The 20,694-nt window shown below is 45.7% G+C and overlaps 1 protein-coding gene across 1 annotated transcript; it reads left to right on the top strand.

The window, feature by feature from the left end:
• The first annotated feature begins 3,657 nt into the window (after positions 1–3,657).
• On the top strand, positions 3,658–6,166 carry LOC6597884 (chitinase-like protein Idgf4). The gene is made up of 4 exons (XM_026991161.1): positions 3,658–3,723; positions 4,139–4,265; positions 4,768–5,328; positions 5,400–6,166. The coding sequence occupies exons 2-4, from the start codon at positions 4,145–4,147 to the stop codon at positions 6,047–6,049; spliced, it is 1,332 nt and encodes a 443-aa protein (XP_026846962.1). The 5' UTR covers positions 3,658–3,723; positions 4,139–4,144; the 3' UTR covers positions 6,050–6,166.
• The last annotated feature ends 14,528 nt before the right edge of the window (positions 6,167–20,694 follow it).

Below are 20,694 nucleotides of genomic sequence, written 5' to 3'. Positions count from 1 at the left end.
ATAATTGTAATTTCTTTTTTTGATAGTCGGGCGGGAAGCGTGGTTGTATATGCACGTATAAAACCACTGCAATACCCTATACTCAGTTGGTATCTATGCAGTCTTATGATTTATGTAACCATATCCAATATATTCAACCCATCGAGAAATATTCTAGCGGCTTCCATCTCATTATACTATCTCCCTCACTCCGCCAGGTGGCGCCACTGGATGGGAAAGAGAGCGAGCAACTGGCAAGGACTGCTTCTTCTGGCTGACCCTTCTGGCTGTAGCAATGAATAAAGATCTGTATCTGCACAAAGCTGATACACCCCTTTACTCTTTGTGTACTGGGTACAATTATGGTGCATTATTCTGTTCTTGGCATTCATATTTGATCCGTAGCTAATCCCTCAATGACAAACAATAAACATTTTCTAAAATAATATCATACATTTTTAGCAAATTTTTTTTCATAGCTCCGATTATTTTTGGCTGTGGAATTAATGGGAAACTTAATGGTTGCCTGGCTACAACAACAATCCGTAATCCGAAATCCGAAATCCGAAAATCCCTTTGAGGCATGCGATCGCTGTGCCATTCAGTTCCACAGTTCCAGAGCGTTTCATGTTTCGAATTTCGAATTTCGAATTGTTGAGGATATGCCTTTGAGGCCTTTGATGTGCATTTCCGTTTCAGTCGCCACCATTGATTACCGCTTTCTTTCATGAATACCGTTTTCCACTTTCGTTACCATATACATACATATGTATATATGTATATGTATGTAGGTATATGCTATTTATGATGATATGGCTCCTGCTGCTGCACGCAGCCATTTTGTAAATCATACTTAAAATGTCGCCAGGACATACACGCACACACACGTAGGGGAGTGAGGGGAGGGCAGTTGCAGTTGCAGGAGTTTTTGTGAGTGTTTAATTGGTTTAAATTACACAGCAGTGCAGCAGTTTGCAGCAATCAGAAAAAGAGACAGCCACAGCTATCAGATAAAGATAGAGAGAGACAGGGAGAGAAATCAAAGTGAAATCAACATTTATAATTGTTTACTTCTCACTGATTACACATTTAATAACACAAATAATTACAATTCAACAATACTATACCACTCCCCCATCCCCCATAGTCCTCCTCCTCTACCTCTACCCCCACCTCCCACCCCGCCCTTTAAAGCCCGTAAAATCATTTCTCATTGTCCCCTCATTCAGTCCACTATTTTTTTTCCATCAGTTTTTTTGTGAGTGTAAGTGTATTTGTATTTGTATTTTTTGCTTTGTTACTTAATTATTATTTGTTTGACCTGCCCACCCACGCACTGAGACATACATACATACATACATATGTATATCTATGTATACACTTGATTAACGTGGTTTTAATTACAATTGCAAATATATAGTACATACTCGTATGCTGGGAATACGAGTATCTGGTGTATGGTGTATGGTGTATGGTGTATGTCCACTCACATTGTGGGGATTTGTCCCTAGTACAGATCATATTTTGATCAAAATTCCAATGAGAAAACCCTTGTTCCCCTGTTCTGGAACAGCTAGTTTCCGAAGATTTTCAATTGTATAATGTTATGCCGGAACACTACTCTTTCCATTTATAATCCAGCAAAAAGTAGGGTATCCCTTATTCAGTCTGGCCTGAGCCCTGGTGGTAGCCTTTGTTCTACCTTTGGGGCGGTTCGGTTTCATATTTAAATGCAAAGAAATGCAGGGCACAAAGTGCTCCATACTTTTGGGCTGTAAAATAAATAATAAAATGCATATTTCGCCAGCAAATGAGTGAAAAGTGACCGACATTTTTGCCAGCAATTTATCCTCGATCAAGTATCAAAAAGAGAGTTCATTAAAACCATTTAAGAGCCTGTAGCCCCCATTCAATGTATCGTTGGACAAGAGCATATGGCTATAAGCCTCAGCCTCGCACCACTCAAAACGGAGTGGAGTTGACATTCAGTCAGTTGACCCATTAGCCGGCAGAGCCCAACCCAGAAACCAACCCAACCCAACCCAACCCATCGAAAATCCCCAACCAAATCCCTCAATCGCAAGCCGCAGATAAGTCGCAGTCACGTCGCCGTCAAATTGTGAAGCGAAGGGCTGGCCAGGGGAAGTGCCGCGCCAGCAAATTAAAACTAAATATGGTCGGAGGGGGGGAAACAAAGCCACTCCGGACAGCATACACAGAGCATTTGGATCTACATACATATGTACATACATATGTATGTGTTTGACCTCTCCGGCTGACATAAATTGATAAAGTCGCTCGATTGGCGATTTCATGACAAACGCCGATGCCGACGCCGATGCCGTCTCTCTTTGGCCGTGTCAACATTTGAGAATGAAATGAAAATGAAAATGAAAACGAAAACGAAGGCAAGCGTTCAACGATTCAAAGTGTTTATTTATTAAAATCAATTTTAACACAAATTAATAGAGCAAAGGCCACGCCAAACCAAACCAAACCACACCACAGCCCCAGCTCCAGCTCCAGCTGCAGCTCTAGCACTGAAATCATGGAAAAAATCAGACAGCAATCAACAATCAGCTCGGTTTGGGTTGGGTCGGATCGGATTGGATTGGGGTTTACTTTGTCAATTTGCGATTTATATGCATGATGATATTTTATTTTATTTCAGATTTATCCTCGACGCAAGAAAAACAAGACGAGAAAACACTGAATTGATGCGCCGCCACTGTCACTTTAATGGGGATACATACATATGTATGTATGTACATATATGCACAACCGAGACGAACAGCCGATATAATGCTCGCAGCGCCGGGCCGGGCCGGGCCGGGCCGGACCGGGCTTGATTGTATAATTGCTCCGACCGATTCCCAGTAATGATGACATCACATCACAAGAGAAGCAAAGGCTCAAAAAGGAAAAAGAAGCAAAAAAAAAAAAAACAACAGCTCATTACAACAATGACAAACACTTCATCACACTGCGCTCGCCTCTACCGCTCTGTCGCTCTCTCATCAGCGGCGGACGACGACAGGGGCCGAATACGAAAATAATCCAACAAAGAGCAGATCATATGCGCAAAAAAACCAAAACCGCGGCTTAGCGAGGTTCGATTGGAGAGTGCTCCCGATCATTGGATGCATGTAATGTGTATATTATCTAAGACGTTATCTTCTCAATCGCCCCCCGTTTGAAAGCGTTGCTCTTGCTTTCCCCCCACTCCTGATCCACAGTTCTCTTCCACTCTTTCTCACTCCACATTCGGTTTTCAAGCCGCGTTCATTCTCGTCGCCGCTCTCTGTCGCTGCGCAGTCGCTGCTGATATGACTGTGTGTCTCTCGCTATCTCTGCCTCTCTTCTAACACTAGAGATGGGCATAAGATCACGCCACTCACGAGACTCAGGCCCTGGAGTGCCTCATTTTGTGCGTGACGCTGGCAAGACAGACTGAATTCCAGACTATGTGGAATATTCTCCCATATAATTGCTGGAGCTAACATTGCGAAGAACTCCTCCTCTACTCTCACCAGCGTATACCATTATTTGAAAATCTTCTATCGTGGAGACTCACTCACTCATCTCTAGTTTGAAGCTTCGCTCTGTTTTCGTTTTCGTCTTCACCTTAGTTTTAGTTTTCATCTGGTCCGCTCGAGTATTCGTATTCTCGACGACGAGTTCACTTAAAGTTGGGATCACCTCGACTGTCGGACAGTTCCAGTTTTACGTTTAACGCGAGCACAAGTCGGTGAAGCCATTTGAATAATTCATATACTTACATATATATACATATATTTTATAGCTACCTACATATACTTTTATTTGTTTTTGTGTGTCATAATGTACATACCTGTGATTTTGTGCTTCTTACTGTGATTTCTGTGATATCCAAAATATCCTCCGGCTTGAGAGTTTATTCAGAAAAATTCCAGACTTGGGAGCGTTCTTTTTCCGTTGCACATTTTTTCTGTAGTTCCACTTGTGATCATTAAATATTTTTTTTTTATTATTTTTCCCATAATTTTGATGATTGAAGTAGAGCTTTAGTTTCTACGAAAAGTATTAAGGTCTAGTTCCATCCAGAAATTTCCATGTGTACTTTCTAACTGCTTATCTCTAATCTCTGGTTCCCCTCGTTCTTTTTTGGTTCTCCTTACAGCTGGACATGAAGCTCTACGCCCTGCTCTCCCTGCTCGTCGGCTCCCTGGCCATTGGCCATATCAGCGCCGCTGCCGGCTCCCATCATCTGCTCTGCTACTACGACGGGTCCAGTTTTGTTCGCGAGGGTAAGTCCCCGCCTCCGTCTCTCAACCCAGATCGAGGGGAACTTTGATAAGGAGGTTATCGGTGGGGTCTCTGCCGCCTCTCCGACAGATTCCATTAGATGATTTTCACTTTTCATAGCCGCATGCTAAAAGCAGAAAAACCCTGTATTTATCTCACACACCGATAATTGGTAACGGTGTGGCGGGGTCGGGTGGGGTTGAAGTTTTTGTAAGTAATTTAAGTAAATTGCATCGCCCCACTCGAGCCGCCAGACGCCAGACGCCAGCCGCCAGCCGCCACTTTGCCAGCGATAAAACCCACACAAGCCTTGAGTTTTGGCTAATTGGAAATTGGAATCAAATGTCGCCGTTGTCGCCAATGAGTCACGGGAGGCTCTGACTCTGGCACCTCGAGATGCGTTAATTGATTGTGTAAACGGGGTTTATTTTTGTGTTTGGGTTGGGCCTCACTCATCCCTCTCTTCTGTTCTCCTGCTCTCCTGCTCTCCTGCTCTGGCTGTAGGTCTCTCGAAGCTCACCCTCAACGATCTGGATCCTGCCTTGCAGTACTGCACCCATTTGATATACGGGTATGCGGGAATCAATCCTTCCAGCAACAAGTTGGTGAGCACCAACGAGAAGCTTGACCTGGACTTGGGCAGCAGCCTGTTCCGGCAGGTGACGAGCCTGAAGAGGAAGTACCCGGCCCTCAAAGTACTGCTGAGTGTGGGCGGCGACAAGGACATTGTGGACCCGGAAAACAACAAGTATTTGACGTTGTTGGAGAGCAGCAATGCCCGCATTCCATTCATCAACAGCGCCCACTCGTTGGTGAAGACCTACGGCTTTGATGGCCTCGATCTTGCCTGGCAGTTCCCCAAGAACAAGCCCAAGAAGGTGCATGGCAGCATTGGCAAGTTCTGGAAGGGATTCAAGAAGATCTTCAGCGGTGACCACATCGTCGACGAGAAGTCCGAGGAGCACAAGGAGGAGTTCACCGCCCTGGTGCGTGAGCTGAAGAACGCCTTCCGTCCCGATGGCTATCTCCTGGGCCTCAGTGTCCTCCCAAATGTCAACTCCTCCCGTAAGTGGTCATTGATATCGATATTGACAATAAATACATTTCTTCTCACCCTTACACTTTTCGCTCTGCAGTTTTCTTCGATGTCCCGGCCGTGATCAACAATTTGGACTACGTGAACCTCCACGCCTACGACTTCCAGACCCCCGAGCGGAACAAGGAGGTGGCCGACTTCCCCGCCCCCATCTACGAGGCGAACGAGCGCAACCCCGAGCTGAATGTCAACTACCAGGTCAAGTACTGGGTGAACAACCGCGCCCCGGCCTCCAAGATCAACGTGGCGATCGCCGCCTACGGCCGCGCCTGGAAGCTGACCAAGGACTCGGGCCTCACCGGCTTGCCCCCCGTGGCCGAGACCGATGGCGTTGCACCCGCTGGACTACAGACCCAGGTCGATGGACTCCTTAGCTGGCCAGAGGTTTGCGCCAAGCTGCCAAACCCAGCCAACCAGCACCTGAAGGGCGCCGACGGTCCTCTGCGCAAGGTGGGCGATCCCACCAAGCGTTTCGGCAGCTACGCCTACCGCTCGGCCGATGATGCCGGCGAGAATGGCGTCTGGGTGGGCTACGAGGATCCGGACACGGCCGGCATCAAGGCCGAGTACGTGAAACGCGAGGGACTCGGCGGCGTGGCCTTGGTCGACCTGAGCTACGACGACTTCCGCGGCGGCTGCACCGGCCACGACAAGTTCCCCATCCTACGCACCATCAAGAGCAAGTTGTAGTTGTTGGCACCGCAAAGCACCGTCTAAATCTGATGCATTAAAACTATATTCTGTTTTTTTTTTTGTTTTTGTAACCATCTTGAGTAAAAAACTGTGTAGTCGTTGAAAAATACCAAATACTTGCTGACTCCTTACGCCTTTTAGATGCACTCTCGTTGGGGAATGAATGCGAGCGTCCGAAACGCACATTAACTGTAATTGAGTGCAACAACTTCCAATTACTTTCCCCCAAAGGCAAATAAACTGATTAGATTGCTCCACCCTCCACTCCCCAATCCCCATTCTCCATTCACAAATGGAAGGCATTCATGTATGAATTGTGTCCTATGCTTCTCCCCAGTTCCAGTTGCAGTTGCCATCTACTGCCTGGTCCCATTCTCTGGTTCTGGCTGTGGGTTCCTGCGTCCTGCGTCCCGCTGCCTCTGCCTCTGCCTCTGCCACTGCCTCTGTCTGTGACTTCATTTTGCAGCTTCTTCCGGCGTTTCGTGTCAGCCTGTGGTCGCCGCCTGATTGTTTTATGTGCGGTGTTTGTGCCCCAGCACCAGCATCAGCATCCCAACGGAAACATGCCTTGGCCTTCTACACGCTGCATGCCCCCCCAACGAGCCCCAACTTCAACTGCAGTCATCGTCGTGTAGCAACAGTTTCCATCCAACATCCAGCAGCCAGCATCCAGCATCCAGCATTGTGGCCAATGGCTCATTCATCTTTGGGAGGTGGTCATGCTGTGACCACTTGAACCATTGCCGCTGACACCCACTGCAGAAGGGACGGTGAAATGGGGGAGGGGGGGATGTAGACTTCGCTTGGATCACTTTATCATTTGCAAAATTGCAAAATGCAACCGCAAAAGCCATAACCCAGGCACATGCAAAGTATATTTTAGAGCCTGGGTGCCTGGGTGCCTGGTTGGCCGGGCATCACGCATACGCACTGTCTGCACACCGGGCATGGCAGGAAGTGACACCCAAAACCCCATTCCATTCCGAAATATGAGCTAGCAGAACGTTCAACATCGTATGGCACGGCAAAGGGGATGTTCATGGGGTAGGGGTAGGGAAAAGAGGGGTGCATGCCGTTGATTTAGTTCTCGGTTTTTGAAAAGCGCATTGCATTTTTGGGGGACCCCACTAAGCACTGAGAGAAATTTTGCAGGATTTGGGAATAGATAAAGGAACAGATACGTGTCTGCAGAATCAATTCGTTCCTGAAACCCTAGGAAAATGGATCAATTATTGTGCATGTATAGTCGCAATATATCGTGGTTTTTGCACGAGTGTATCTCGGATTATGACTCGGACATCATGGGCCCCTCATGGGCGCTACGGATCTACCAGTGGTAGGGCCAGTGCAAGTACCAGTTCCAGTGCGACTCCTCCTGTTTGGGCATATCACTGGCAGCATAAATCTCGTGTCGGACTGTGGAGCAAGTGGCTCCTGTTTGGATTTGGAGCTGGAGTTTGAGTTGGGCTGTTGCCGCTGCCGTTGCCTGATCCTGATGCTCATGTTGCCATGTTCCCCCCTGCACCGCCTTGCTCCGCCTTGCAGCCGTCCTGATTCTGATTTCGGTTTGAATTCCTTTGGTGCGTGGCTCGGCTCTGCCACACATGCAATTAGTCAACCACAAAATAACAAGTTGCCGTGTAAAGTGCCACGCCCAGGCCCAGTCCCAGGCCCAGGACACATACACAGAGTGATGCAACAGCCCAACTGGAGCCCATTGTTGCATGGACGGACCCTGGAGACCCCGCCCCTCCCAGAGAGAGAGAGAGAGAGTGAAGGGAGAGAAGAGCTTAGGTGCCGCGCATGAGATGTTAACAATTATCAAAGCAATTTGCTGAAAGGCCACCGACACTGCCACTGTCCCTCCTTTCAGCAGTCGAGGCACGCACACACATTCGACTGATTCGGAATGAAGTTCATAACAATTACTTGGAGCCTCAATAGGGGCACAAAAGATACATTCGCATCCGTAAGATACATTCTGCAATTGCTGCAAATGACTCCCGTCTGCTTCTGCTGAATCAGCTGCCATCAGACCCCAGATGCCAGATACCAGATCCCAGACCCCAGACCCCAGACCCCTTACCCCAAAAGGTACTCATACCTTGGCTCTGGCTATCGTTTGGGTTTGGGTTTCAGTTTCGGAGTAGAGTAGAGCTTCAATTTTATGTCCAAGACACGTGCAAATGCAGGACCATCGAAAAGGATTTCGGATTTTGGATTTTAAGCAGGGGCTTGCTGCCTTGACACTAATCTGCGAATGCCCGAATGACCGGGTGAATGGGTGAATGCCACTGTGTGTGTGGTGTGTTTGTGTGTGTGTGTGTGTGCTGTGTCTGAACATATGCAAATTGTTGTGACAACCCATGGAAGCAATCATTCTGAATGATTCTGAATTCCCAATACACAAGTACTAGCCAACGAGTATCTAGGTTTTTTTGGGGTCTGAGGAATGCCTTATGGTAACATTAACGGTGGTCCCGACCCTTGCCGGTCCTAAGAGGATATGGGTATGGGTATGGGTATGGGTATAGGTAGGGTTATGAGTATTCCTAGACCTCCAATGAATGCACTCATATGGGTATGAATGTAGCTGTAATGTTTCCGATTCGCTTTCAGAAGTACAACAGCAGGAATCATCTACTAGAACTAGAACAACGAGTGGCTTTATCAGGCAGTGTCCTCGGAGACCGTTTTATCCTGCGGCCTGGAGCCCAACAAGTGTTATATTTCGCACATGCCACAGCCAGAGTGCGGGGCGATGCGGTGCGGTGGCAAGGGGCAAATACACAAACAAACAACAAAAATTATGCTGCGTGAAAAAAAGTTTTCTTTTTGGCTTGGACTCAAAAATGGGCGACACCTCACGTACAGGCAGTGTGTGTGTGTGTGTGTGTGTGTGTGTGGACACGTTTGGAGTCCTGGCCATGTTTACGACTCCTTGGGGCCCACTTGATCAGAAGGAGTTGCCTGGGAGTTGTACCAGCATTTGCTCCATGAGGCCAAGTGATTCGTATCTAAAGAGTGTGCCTCTGCTCTGCTCATTTTTTTTGCTGAGCCAGCAACTGCTTGCCCCTGCCACAGTCCCCACTCCACTCTTTTCACGTCCACCTCCACGTCTAACCACTTAATTAATTAAAAAACCAACTTCATCTTGAATCAATAGCTGGGTGAAGCTCTGGCACTCTGGAGCTCTGGCTAAAGGTGCGCTTATCGCAGCGCACAAATCATTTGATTCATAATGAAAATGTCCCAGGAATAACATATAATATAGTATATTATATAGTATCCCTCTGTGTGTGTGTGTGTGTATGTGTGTGTGTGTGATTGTGGTATTCATTATACAGCAAAAGCTCATGTTAATTAGCAAAATGTGTATAGAGAATCTCTCTTCCTTTCGCTTTATGCCCTATGCCCTGTGCCCTGTAGAAATTTCTTTTTATCAAATTCATTAATCAGCGAGCCACAAAATGAAATTCAAGTTCGAGAGCAGAACAGACAAAAGCCGTTGGAAAAACACACCTACAAAGGGGGTGTGCGTTGGGGCTGGGGTTGGGGCTGGGGTTGGGGCTGGAGGAGCTGTCCAATTGACCAAAGAGTTCTCTGGGCCAAAGCCCAAGGAGCCAGCAACTAAAGTTCGAGAACAAGAACGAGATATTATTTTTTCTGGCGGTCTCTTCCGAAGATGGGGATACCCCGTTGCTAATGCCATGAACGGGGAACAGAGGAACACAGGAACACATTCATAGGAAGGGATGTACATGTAGCATCGGATCCATCCAACGCATACACCCTACCATTCCTACCCAAAACGGGATATCCAGAACAAGAAGGAATATTCATTCCTTCTGCGTAAATCATAAAAAGCAAGAATGAGAAACGAGAAAAGTATTCATGCCAAAGGAGCCTCAGCCCCAGCTCCAGCTCCAGCTCCAGCCCCAGAGTTCGAAGTTCAAGTGGTAGGCGTACGTTTTGGTGGCTCTGGCTGGGCGTGGCCCAGTGGGGCTGTGCCCGAGTGCTTCACGGCAATAGGCTTAGGGCCTGACTGACGTCTGATCAAAGCTTCCGGAATTATGAAAGAAACAAAAAACAAGAACAAGAACGAGCGCAGAACGACCGCAGAGCAGCGATGGGAAGGCTTGGGAAGGCTTGGGAAGGGAAGGAAATGTCTGAACAACATGGAAATTATTTATCGTCGAACCACAACCCCTCTCGCAATTGTCGAGCCATGTGGTTTATGATTTTGGCCCTGGTTCACGCCCCCTATACGCCCCCACACTGCGTGCAGTGAAAAGATGCTTAGAGCTGGTGCCGGGCACCCCCTGTAGGGGGGCGGGGGTATCGGTATCCACCCATCTCATCAACGGCAAGCGGCTCGCAAGCACCTCTTCCCGCGGCTTTTGTATCTAAATGCTGGACGAAAATAAATCAAAACTCGGCAGGCCATGCCCAAAGGGGTGGAAAATTGCTGGGAGGATATGAGGGGAGGGCATAGCATTATGTTGTAGTACTAGTTGAGAGTCGAGTCGGGGCGAGCCCCAAGAAGCTGCCTAGTCTTTAATGTGGCACAGCGATAGAGAAATGGAAAAGGAGCTGTGCAGGTCCAACGTCTCGTCGCAGAAACTATGGGAATCTATCAAAAATAATTATTATGCTATTATTTATTATCAAATTTAAGTGCATTTGCAAATGGGAGTCATTGATTGAATGTCTTGAATAATTGTTTGTGCGTGTTGACCCCTGACCTCTCTACACTTTATACTTTAAACCCATCCACATTTCATCCCCCTCCCAGCCGCCTTCCGGTTGCCACAAAACTGTCGCCTGGCTCGCGCTTTGGATTTTGCTGGTCACAAAATTCGCTTAAGCAGCATTTAAGCCCAAGGCAAAGGCAATTTTCTCCCACTCTGCCACTCCCCCAGTCTGTTTCCACCCCTCTCTTTGCTCTCTCTCTTTCCCCCCTCTCTCTTCGCACATCTCTGTTAGTTAGTTAATTTTGCTTTAAGCTCATGTACGGTCAATGTTTGGCCAACACCTTGTAATATCCGTTTAAGCTGCCCCGCTGCCTGACTGACAGTTGGACAGGCGACACGGCCAGGGGGATGGAAGATGGGCGGGGGGATGGCCACGGGAACAGGGCCAATTTAGCTACAGTTCATTTGAGTTGCCAGAGAGGGGCTGTGGGGGACGGTGGGAGTGGTGCTGTGGCAGGAGGGTGGCGGGGGCTACTGGTGGCAGCAGCAGTCAGTGCTCTAAACATGACTTATGACCAGTACGTGATGCAACATAAAAATGCCATTACATTGTGCGTGTTTCGGTGCTGTCTCGCTCTGTCCCCTCTCTGTCTCTCTCTCTCTCTCTCCCTCTCTCTCTCTGTGTCTGTGTCTCTGTCTCTCCCTCCCACTCTGCTTCCATCCTGGTGCTGTGTGTCTCTCATTCACTCACACTCGCATCTCGTCCAACATGACGTATGAGTGTTGCACGTTTGCCTCAGCATTCAGGCGACTGCCACTGGCAGGAGATGCTCCTCGCTCTCTCCTTCTTCTTTTTCCTTGAGCAATTTCTCATCTGCTGTGTTGTCTACCCCGCCGAAAGCCGACTGCCGAATGCCACGCATTGTTTGCTTTATTAGTGAAATTTAATGTGAAGTCTATTGGCCAGAAAGCAGCCCAAAGAAAAGAAAACAAACAGACAGACAGACAGATAGACAATCGGAACGGAACGATTCTCCTCTGGCATCCTACCAAACACCACCACAACCCCCCCCACCCCCACCCCCACCCATTCACCCATATCATTCAGCATTTCATTAAAAAAAAGTTCACTCGTTTCCCAACGCCTTTCCGATCCGATCCCAAGAACTTCCGGGCATCGATAGGTGCAAATTACACAACGAAAAGTGGAGTGAAACACTGTCTGTGCTGGCCGAGCCAAAGGGAGAGGAATGGCTATGGCTAGAAGAGCACAAAGTTTGCTTAGTTAGTGGTGCCCCGCACCGATGCGATGGGGAGGGCACAAAAAATTGGCAAGAACCAACTTGTTTTCCCAGCAAAACGCTGCTTTTCGTTGTCTGGGCCCCCCGCTCCCGAACGAGAGATGGACGATGACTTCACTGATGTAAGCTGATGGAAAAATTGCTGTCCAGAGTAGCCAGGGAGTGGCTGAATATTGTTAAATGACCAGGCGCAAGAGCTGTGGAATACAATCGATGGAGGGTCCACATACTAGTCTGTCCATACATTTTTTGGAACTTTTGTAGTGCCACTCGCTGTGGCGGTTACCTGGTGAAAACTTTGACGTTGCGGCAGAGTCAACGCTTAATGAGTTGCAATTGCTTGTTTAGAGTGCCCCACCGGTCCGCGCTCCAGCAACAGCCCACCAGCCCCCAGCCCCAGCCCCAGCCCCCCAAAAGCTGGGTAAACTTTGCCCACGCAAAACTTTGTTAAGTGCTTAAAGACACACACAAACACACACAAAAACACAGACACAGAGACAGAGAGAAAGGGGGAGAGGGAGTAGGAGGGTCACGCAGCATTTAGAATTTGGTTTATGCAGCTAATTTGTTGCTGGGCCCCGGCCCCGTCCCCAACTAAATAGCCAATAAATCATGCAGCCAATCAATCAATCACAGTCCCAGTCATTTCTGCCATTCAAATGCAGATTCAGACACATCCACATCCACACAGACTCAGACTCAGCCTCAGCCACAGCCACAGCCACACATACAGATGCAAATAGAGAGAGTGAGAGAGGAAGAGAGTCCTTTTTTAAATGCCTGTCAATGGCGTTTGACGATATAATGGGGCAAACAGCAGTAGCAGCATCAACCAACGTGAGGCACAGTGGCACATGCATTGTTGGCTTCTGCACGGGGCAGAGACGGGGAATGAATGGCAGCTAATTGCTCGCTTGTCGACGCACGAAAGGAGAGCGACACAGCGACAAACAAACGAGGGATCGGAGGCCTAGAAGTATGCAACAGTTTTGACCATGATTGGATAAGCCCCACCCTCCTCCATCCCACCCTCCACAATCGAGCATAGAGTGGAGGAGCGAGCAGCAAGACTGAAAGTGTGAATGAAAACAGCTTTTATTACCAAGAAAAACGATACCGCTCTGATTGTCATTGCATTGTCTGTAAGATACAAATATCAATAGAACACTCAAATCATTTGTACACTTCTCGCATTGGTCTCTATTAGATACATCGTCTCAGATTTCATAGCTGCTCAAAGCTGAATGAGGAAGAGACTTTGGCCATTTTCAATCGGATACCTTTCAAAATCGAAGGATTAGCCAGACGAAATCAGGACACAAGGAAGCCCCAATAAAGCCCAAATTTCAAGCCCAATTTCAAATGGAAGCCAATGCTGCTGCTGCTGCTGCATTCTGCTGCTCTTTTGGGTTCAATCTGCAAAATCGAAATTGGATACACACAGAGCGAGAGGGACGCACAGAGAGCCCCACTCTACTGTGCGTGTAGCAGCATGGGGGGCTTGTTAAGTTTTTAGCCTGCGGTTCTCTTGGCCTCTGCGTTGCGAGCCGTAAAATTACAGCCAATTAAAATAATTCCTGCAACTAGGCAATGCAAATTGTATCAAATTACCAATTAATGTGTCTTGGCCATCCCTCTGGCAATCCTCTGCTGCCTGACGTGCCACAGCCTTTCAGAGGCGCCAAAAACTGACAAATTAAATGCCAAAAACATCAAAAGGCAAACAGAATGTTTCTTGCATGTGTATGTATATATTTACGTCTATGTGTGATTTATAAGCCTTAATATTAAAGACAACATAGAGACAAAGAGATAGAGAGAGAGAGACAGAGAGAGGGAGACAATTGTGTCTGTCGAATGAGGTCTAAGCTTTTGTCTGCCGCTTGTGTGTGTCTGGAAGGCTCATTTAAGTGATTTCAAGTGACATTACATATTGATAGAACACACACACACACCCACACACAACATACACATTCATATATGTACATGCATAAACTATACACATTCATGCTTCCATCTGCCTTGGACGAACATTCATTTTGGGCCTTAAATGCAAACTGATACCCAAAAAAAGCCAATATTAAAACATAATCACTGCAAATTTGAGATACATATCTCGGTACATATCTTAAAGCCTATCACAGAGGTCACTTTTCCTCTTAAGGCCTGCTAAAAACAGGGCTAATATGGTTAGTACTCGTATGCCATTACCTATGAAAGTAAATTACTTCTGATGATCCGCTTTGGCCACTAAGAACATCATAGATCATAGACCATAGATCCATCCACAAAGATTCCAAAGGCAAAAGGTGTTCTTCGATTCTGGCACTAAGAAAGTTGTCTTTTGTAAGTTTCTCCATTTGACCCATTTTCCTCTACCTAAGACACCACATACACTACATAAGTTTTTTTTTTTTTCATTTTGCTTTGTTTTCTCTGTGGTTTTTCCTCTCTGTTTGCCTGTGTGTGTGTGCGTGTTTTTGTTGATTTTTCAAATCCCAAAAATTTGCCTAAAGGTGAGCGGACAGAGAGCGGTATTAAAACTTACACACATGCTAAATATTTTGCCAAGCGCTGTCCAACCCTTCCCCATCCTCCCCATCCCCAGTGCTTGCTCTGTGGGTTAGTGTGCGTGTTTGCTTGGTTGTTTGCTTCGTTGTTTGGTTGTTGGCTGTTTTGTGTGTGTGTGTGTGTCGCGTGTGAAATGCTCGGCAAACAACTACTAAACTAACAATAAGGACCTGCAGTAATTTCTGGCGACGCCTTTTTGTCGTACCCTGTACTTCGGGGCCCCGTGGCGTTGATAATTGTATGGTACTACCGTGACAAATGGTTTTTTATTCACCAAGCGCAAGTACGAAGAGAACAATGAAACTGGAAAGTGGAACTGCTATCCAAATAAATTGTATGCAGATTTATATGAGGTTTTATGGGATATGCAACTGTTTCGTATTACCTCTGATCTTTCGTCCAGGGTGTCCACCGGGTCTGCGTTTTCTTACTGCCTACATATGGGATATATTCCACCATTCGCTGGCACTCGACTGCAAATTGCTTTGTTGCTCTGATGCTGTCCTCAGGCTGACTCCTGCTGCACATACAGCTGTATAGAAGGTGTGTGTGTGTGTGTGTGTTAGTGCGTTGGAAAAATCCTTGCGTTAGCAGTAATCAGCACGTAGCGTTTAGTTCATTGTATGTGCGTGCTCATTCGCGTGCCGCTAGTGTGAATGATTATATGTATGTATGGGTGTATGTGTGGCTGTGTGTTACTCAATGTAAGAATGGCATGCTGGTATGTGTGTGTTTGTTTAAACAAAACCCCAAAGCAGAAGTTGCCTTCTTCTTTTTTCGCCCCCCTTTCGGGTCTATCCAACCCGTGCTCTTGTTCTGTACTCTATCTGTGTGGTATGATGGTTATAGCCAACTGCAGCCAAATGACAGAATCTTTGGCAATAAGCATATAATAATAATATATATGTATAAATAATACATATATTAATTATGGTAACTTTTCTGGGACAAAACTATTATTTTTTGTAGCTATGTATATAAGATGCATATATAAGATATATTTTTGAAATTAACTAATCAAAAATATGCCATAATTAATTAACTTTAAAAATAAATTATCAAAATAAAGTAATAATAAAATATAATATAATAAAAAATAAATAAAAAATAATAATAAAAATAATAAATATCATTAATAATGCGATTTTGCAATTTTTTATCAACGAATTTACATTTATTATAAGTACAACATAACTATTTTATTTCAGATTTAGTAATTAATTATACAAATTTTAAAATTTGCACTTAAATATATTTTTGTTGAATTTTTGTCATTAATTCATAATTTAATTTACATTTTTTATCCAACACATCTGTTTATATAATAAATATCATTAATAATTATATATACATATGTACATAGTTTTTTCAATGACTTTTAATCTAATTTTAGATTATAAAATAATAATGTATTATTTAAATATATTTTCTTTAATTTTTGTCATTATTTGTTAGTTTAATTAAATGCTTCAAAATATGTATGTGTACATATTGTACATATATACATATATTCTGATATATGTGTACATATATGCCCGCTAGTACTCCTTTTAATTTGTATCATAAATCGCCAATTTCAAAGTTTTTTTAATTCAAATTCTGTTTAAAAATGATTCTATCAATCAAATTGAATCCAACGTACTTTCTAGACCCTCTGTAAGGGTACCTAGATATGCGATAAAAATCCATTTCCCGATTTCCCATTTCCCAATTTGCCATTTACCGAGCTTTCTTGTTCTGCGGCTGCTGCTGCTGCTGGTGGTGGTGTGTGGGGCCTGGGGCAACGTCGAGCTACTTTTACATAAACACCAACTAGCGTCCAAATAACTTTTAAATGACGTTTGTTTGGGGGCGTGCCGCATGCCTTTGCGTGTGAACTTTGCGGTTCCCTCCCCCATGACCCCCTCGCAGTTCTTCTTCATTCGCACTTTATTTTAAACTTTATTTATGCGATAGAAAGCTGCAAATTTTTGTTTGCGTTTTTAGCGCGTTCTGCGACCCGCGAGTGAATTTACAATCCCCCAATCCCCCCCATTCACTTTTTGCTTATGTAAGCGGCAGAAACTGGGGAGGGCGAGGGTAGGAGGTAGGCGTGGCATGTTCTCCCTGTGTGTGTGTGGCATTGTTAACTTTATACCATTGTAATCTATTTTTAAGCATGTTATGCGAGTGTTTGTGTATTTTTGTGCAAATTATTCGAGCTTAGCGCGTGAGCTGCTTACATGCCCTGCCCTGCCCCGTGGCCCTGCCCCCCCCCCCCCCCACACACCCACACCCACCATGCAGCCGCCGTTTGTCCGCCATGCTTGCTGTTGCCGTTGTTGTTGTTGTTAATGTTTATTTGTATCTACATTTGAGTGTGTGTGTTTCCCCGACAAGCGGATTTGTCGCTAAGCTGCCCCAGACTCCACCACAAAATATAGTACTCTTTATGATGTAAGCAATCATAATGTTCCCGCCCAGGTTTTTCCGTTTTTCCTTCTTTCCTTTTTTTTGTTTGGGTACAATATTTCGGGGGATATATTTTTCAATGGCTCGTGGCAGTTCTTCACTTTAAGAGAGCTGCAGAGGAAACGAAAAAACATAAAGCGGAAACGGAAGCTGAGACAAACTTCAATCAAGCACATAACAGGACTTGGCTGCTGCCACGTGAAACGTGCGCATAAAAACGAATGCCCGCCGAAAAGTATGCAACACTTTCTTGCGTCAGCGTAAAAAAACAACAACGACCAACGACAAATAACGTAGAAGGGTGGGATGGTGGAAATGGGAGGGGGGGGGGGGGGATAAAGATAAAGGACATACATACAAAAAAGCAAGAACAAAAACTGATTTAACGTAATTTGTTGTTTTAGTTTTGGTCCCTGCGTGTGTGCGTGAAGCTGGGACGTGAACGAGCAGAGAACTAGAGAAGAGTCAAGTATCCAGGAGGCATCGGGCGTAGAATCTGCCATTCCTCCGCACCAACAACAACAACAAACAGAGCAGCAGAGCAGTAGAGCAGGGGCATGCAACAGGCGACAAAACTGGTCGAAAGCGAAGCAGCTGAAACAACAAATTCACGCACAAAGAACAAAATCTCAGAGAATCGAATAGTTACGATTCGATTAAGAAGTCTTTATTCCAAGGATTTTTCCCGAGAATGGAAATATGTAATGAAAATATTAAAATAAAAACCCAATATTTAATTGAAATATATATTTAAGACCCCCTCGATATGGTAGCATTTGCCGCCTGTGCCCAGGGATAGACACTTCTGTATTGTGATTTCCGCCCCGCTATGTAGTCTTCTACGTCTCTCTGTCTGTGTGTGACAGTAACGTGAATGCTCACGGTGATAGAGAGAGAAGGAGAGGGGAGAGAGCATAGTGTGACTGCTGACTGGTGACTGCTGAATTGGTGACCCCGACGATACTTGTCCTCCAAAACCACTCCACTACAGCGCATGGAAGGAGCAATTCAACAAACGCCAGCGACATGGCAACAACGGTAGTTTGAACAACAACAACAACAACAACGAGGAGGAGAGTTAGGGAATGGAATGGAGCAACATGCTCACGTCGCTGACGACGTGTCTCAAGTGTGTCCCCCAAGCGAATATAACTGAATGGTGTGTGTCGGTCGCTCTTTCTCTTTTTTGCCAGGAGCACTGCCTCTTGTTCCCTCCTTCTTTGTTGCTGTCGCTGCCTTTGTCTCTCACTCTATCTCTCTCTCTCTATCTCTCTCTCTCTCTAGCTGCTTTTCTGGCAAGTGTTTGTCTGGTGTAATTCACGAAATTGCCAGCAATCGATATAAACATCAACTCTCAATGCGTTTGTCTCCCTGTTCTGCCTTCTGCCTTCTGGCTTCTGCCTTCTGCCATTGTGCCACCCCGCACTCCACTCCGCTCCACCCTCTTGGAAGCATTGCTGTGTTGCTGTGTGTGTGACAGTGCTGCCAATGCTGCCAATGATCCTGTTGACGTTTCGTTACTTTTCCCGGGAACACAACAGAAAGCGAAGAAGAAAGTGAAGTGTAAGGGAACAAAAATTGTTTGCTTGGTTTAGTTTTATTTTTATTTTGTATTTTAGTGCCAGCGAAACTGACATTGATGATGATTATTGGGAGTAAATAGAATTGGAAATGCCACCCCCTTCTGGCTATAGAATGTATCCGTGTATCCTTTTGCCAAGGCCCAGGACACGTGTGTGTGTGTCGGTATCCTCAGCCTTACTCCTCCCCCCGCCCTTCCCCCTGCCATGTGCCGTTCGCATAATGCGCGCAAATAAATTGCAAAATCAATTGAGCGGTAAAATAGTTTCCTTTCGAAACAACAGCAGCAGCAGCAGCAGCCACAAATCGAAAGTCAATGCTGCAGCCACGCCCTTTATACGCCTTCTTGAAGCTGGCAATCGAAAGGAATCGCGTGACATGTGAACCGTGAACTCCACTCAACGCGGGGGCGTACTGCCGTACTGCCGTCTGGCTGGAGCGGATGAGAGGGTGAGTGGATGAGGCGGCATCTCACTCTGCAAAAGATACGCGTGCCAGCGATCATACTCGTACAGAGCTTAAAAATGAAAAGTATCTGCACGGCGGTGAAGATTCTCTGGCATAAATCTCTGGCATACAATCATGAATTAATTATGAATCTTAAGCGAATCGGCGGTGGTGTTCTTTTCACTCACTCGCTTATCCCCATTTATTATTCATGAATGATCAAAAGTTGTCCCCCGACAGATGGGGTGGGTTGGGGGGTCCAACATTTCCTTTCCTTCCCTTTTCATTTCATTTCACTTCCTTTACTTTACTTTCTTTTCATTTCCTCGCCTCTGTTTGGCCTGCTCCTTTTCATTCCTTTGGTTTTCTGGGTGCTCCGTGCCATCAGTCCCTTCAGAGTCTTGAGAGACGGCCTCCTTGCCTTTTGTTCTGGCCATTTTCTTCATGTGTCTCTCTATCATTAAGGCGAAAGTACAGCTTAATTGTTGCCACAGACAATGCGATGCTGGCTGTGGGGGTGGGGGAGTGGTCCCTATCTCTCCGTCCCGTCTCTTGCATTGGGGTATACCCCTTGGCTACACTCGTCGTTTGCCTATTAAGCAGCATCATAATAATAATGTGTAACAACAACAACAACAACAACAACAGCTGCTGGCAATAGCTTTTGCATATGTGTATGTTCCCATGTGCGGTTATCCTTGTGTGAGAGAGTGTCTGTGCATCTGTGTGTGTGTATCGTTTGGGGACGCATTCAAAGCAATTTCCACAATTTTCGTATTGTTTACTTAATTAATTCTGCACAAAGATTTCCACTTGCGAGTGTGTATGTCTGTGAGTATTCTATGTATGTGAGTGTGTATATGTTTGTATATGTATATGTTTTGTGGGGGTTTTGTCTGCGGCCTCGCAGATGTTCTGCGGTTATTACAGCAAAACCCACAAAATCCACTCCACCCACTCCATCCTCTCCACCGATACACCGATACACCCATCCATTCGCGTAGACAAAAAGGCCTTAATGAGTTTATAACATTTAATGAATCCGCAGCCGCACCCGCACCATGCGGCGTATGCGTAATGCACACTCGATTGTTGCCACACAAATGGCTTAAAGAGGGCCGCCGCCTTTAAGTATGCAACAAGTTTAGCGGGCAGTCCGACTTGGTCTGGGATCGGTGTATCATCAATAGATGTTCTAACTGGCTTAAGCCGAAAACTGTCCAACAAAAGGCACTTGCTCTGGGCAAAATCATTCTTGGAGCAGGCTATACGCCTGCTCGTCTGAATGGTAAAGAAAGATAACCCTTTAACAAAGTTCGCATAAGTGACAAGTAGAGTCGCTAGGGATTCCAAAATGCTAACGATAAAATCCGAATTATTAATAGATTTTGCGATTGTTTGGCGCAATGATTACAGAGTTTTTTTTGGCACAAGCTAATGACTAGACGATATATCATCTTGCTTTCAGAACACTCCTATTGTATACGGGATTGATGGCTATTTGGGTTTATTAGTCGTCTGAATAGAGCTAATCGATAGTCACGCTAAGAACGCACCGATTAATCTTTCTGTCTTTTGTAATGCAATTTCCAAGCAA

Source organism: Drosophila persimilis, unplaced genomic scaffold (assembly GCF_003286085.1).
Source record: "Drosophila persimilis strain 14011-0111.01,24,50 unplaced genomic scaffold, DperRS2 tig00000653-arrow-arrow-pilon, whole genome shotgun sequence".
NCBI classification, from domain to species: Eukaryota; Metazoa; Arthropoda; class Insecta; order Diptera; family Drosophilidae; genus Drosophila; species Drosophila persimilis.
Note: the sequence above shows the minus strand (reverse complement) of the source record. Positions and strands in the feature narration are given on the sequence as shown.

Coding starts and splice junctions, on each gene's coding strand:
- LOC6597884 (XM_026991161.1), top strand. CDS start 4,145: ATGAAGCTCTACGCCCTGCTCTCCCTGCTCGTCGGCTCCCTGGCCATT. Junction 4,266..4,767: donor GTCCAGTTTTGTTCGCGAGG/GTAAGTCCCCGC, acceptor CTCTGGCTGTAG/GTCTCTCGAAGCTCACCCTC. Junction 5,329..5,399: donor CCCAAATGTCAACTCCTCCC/GTAAGTGGTCAT, acceptor TTCGCTCTGCAG/TTTTCTTCGATGTCCCGGCC.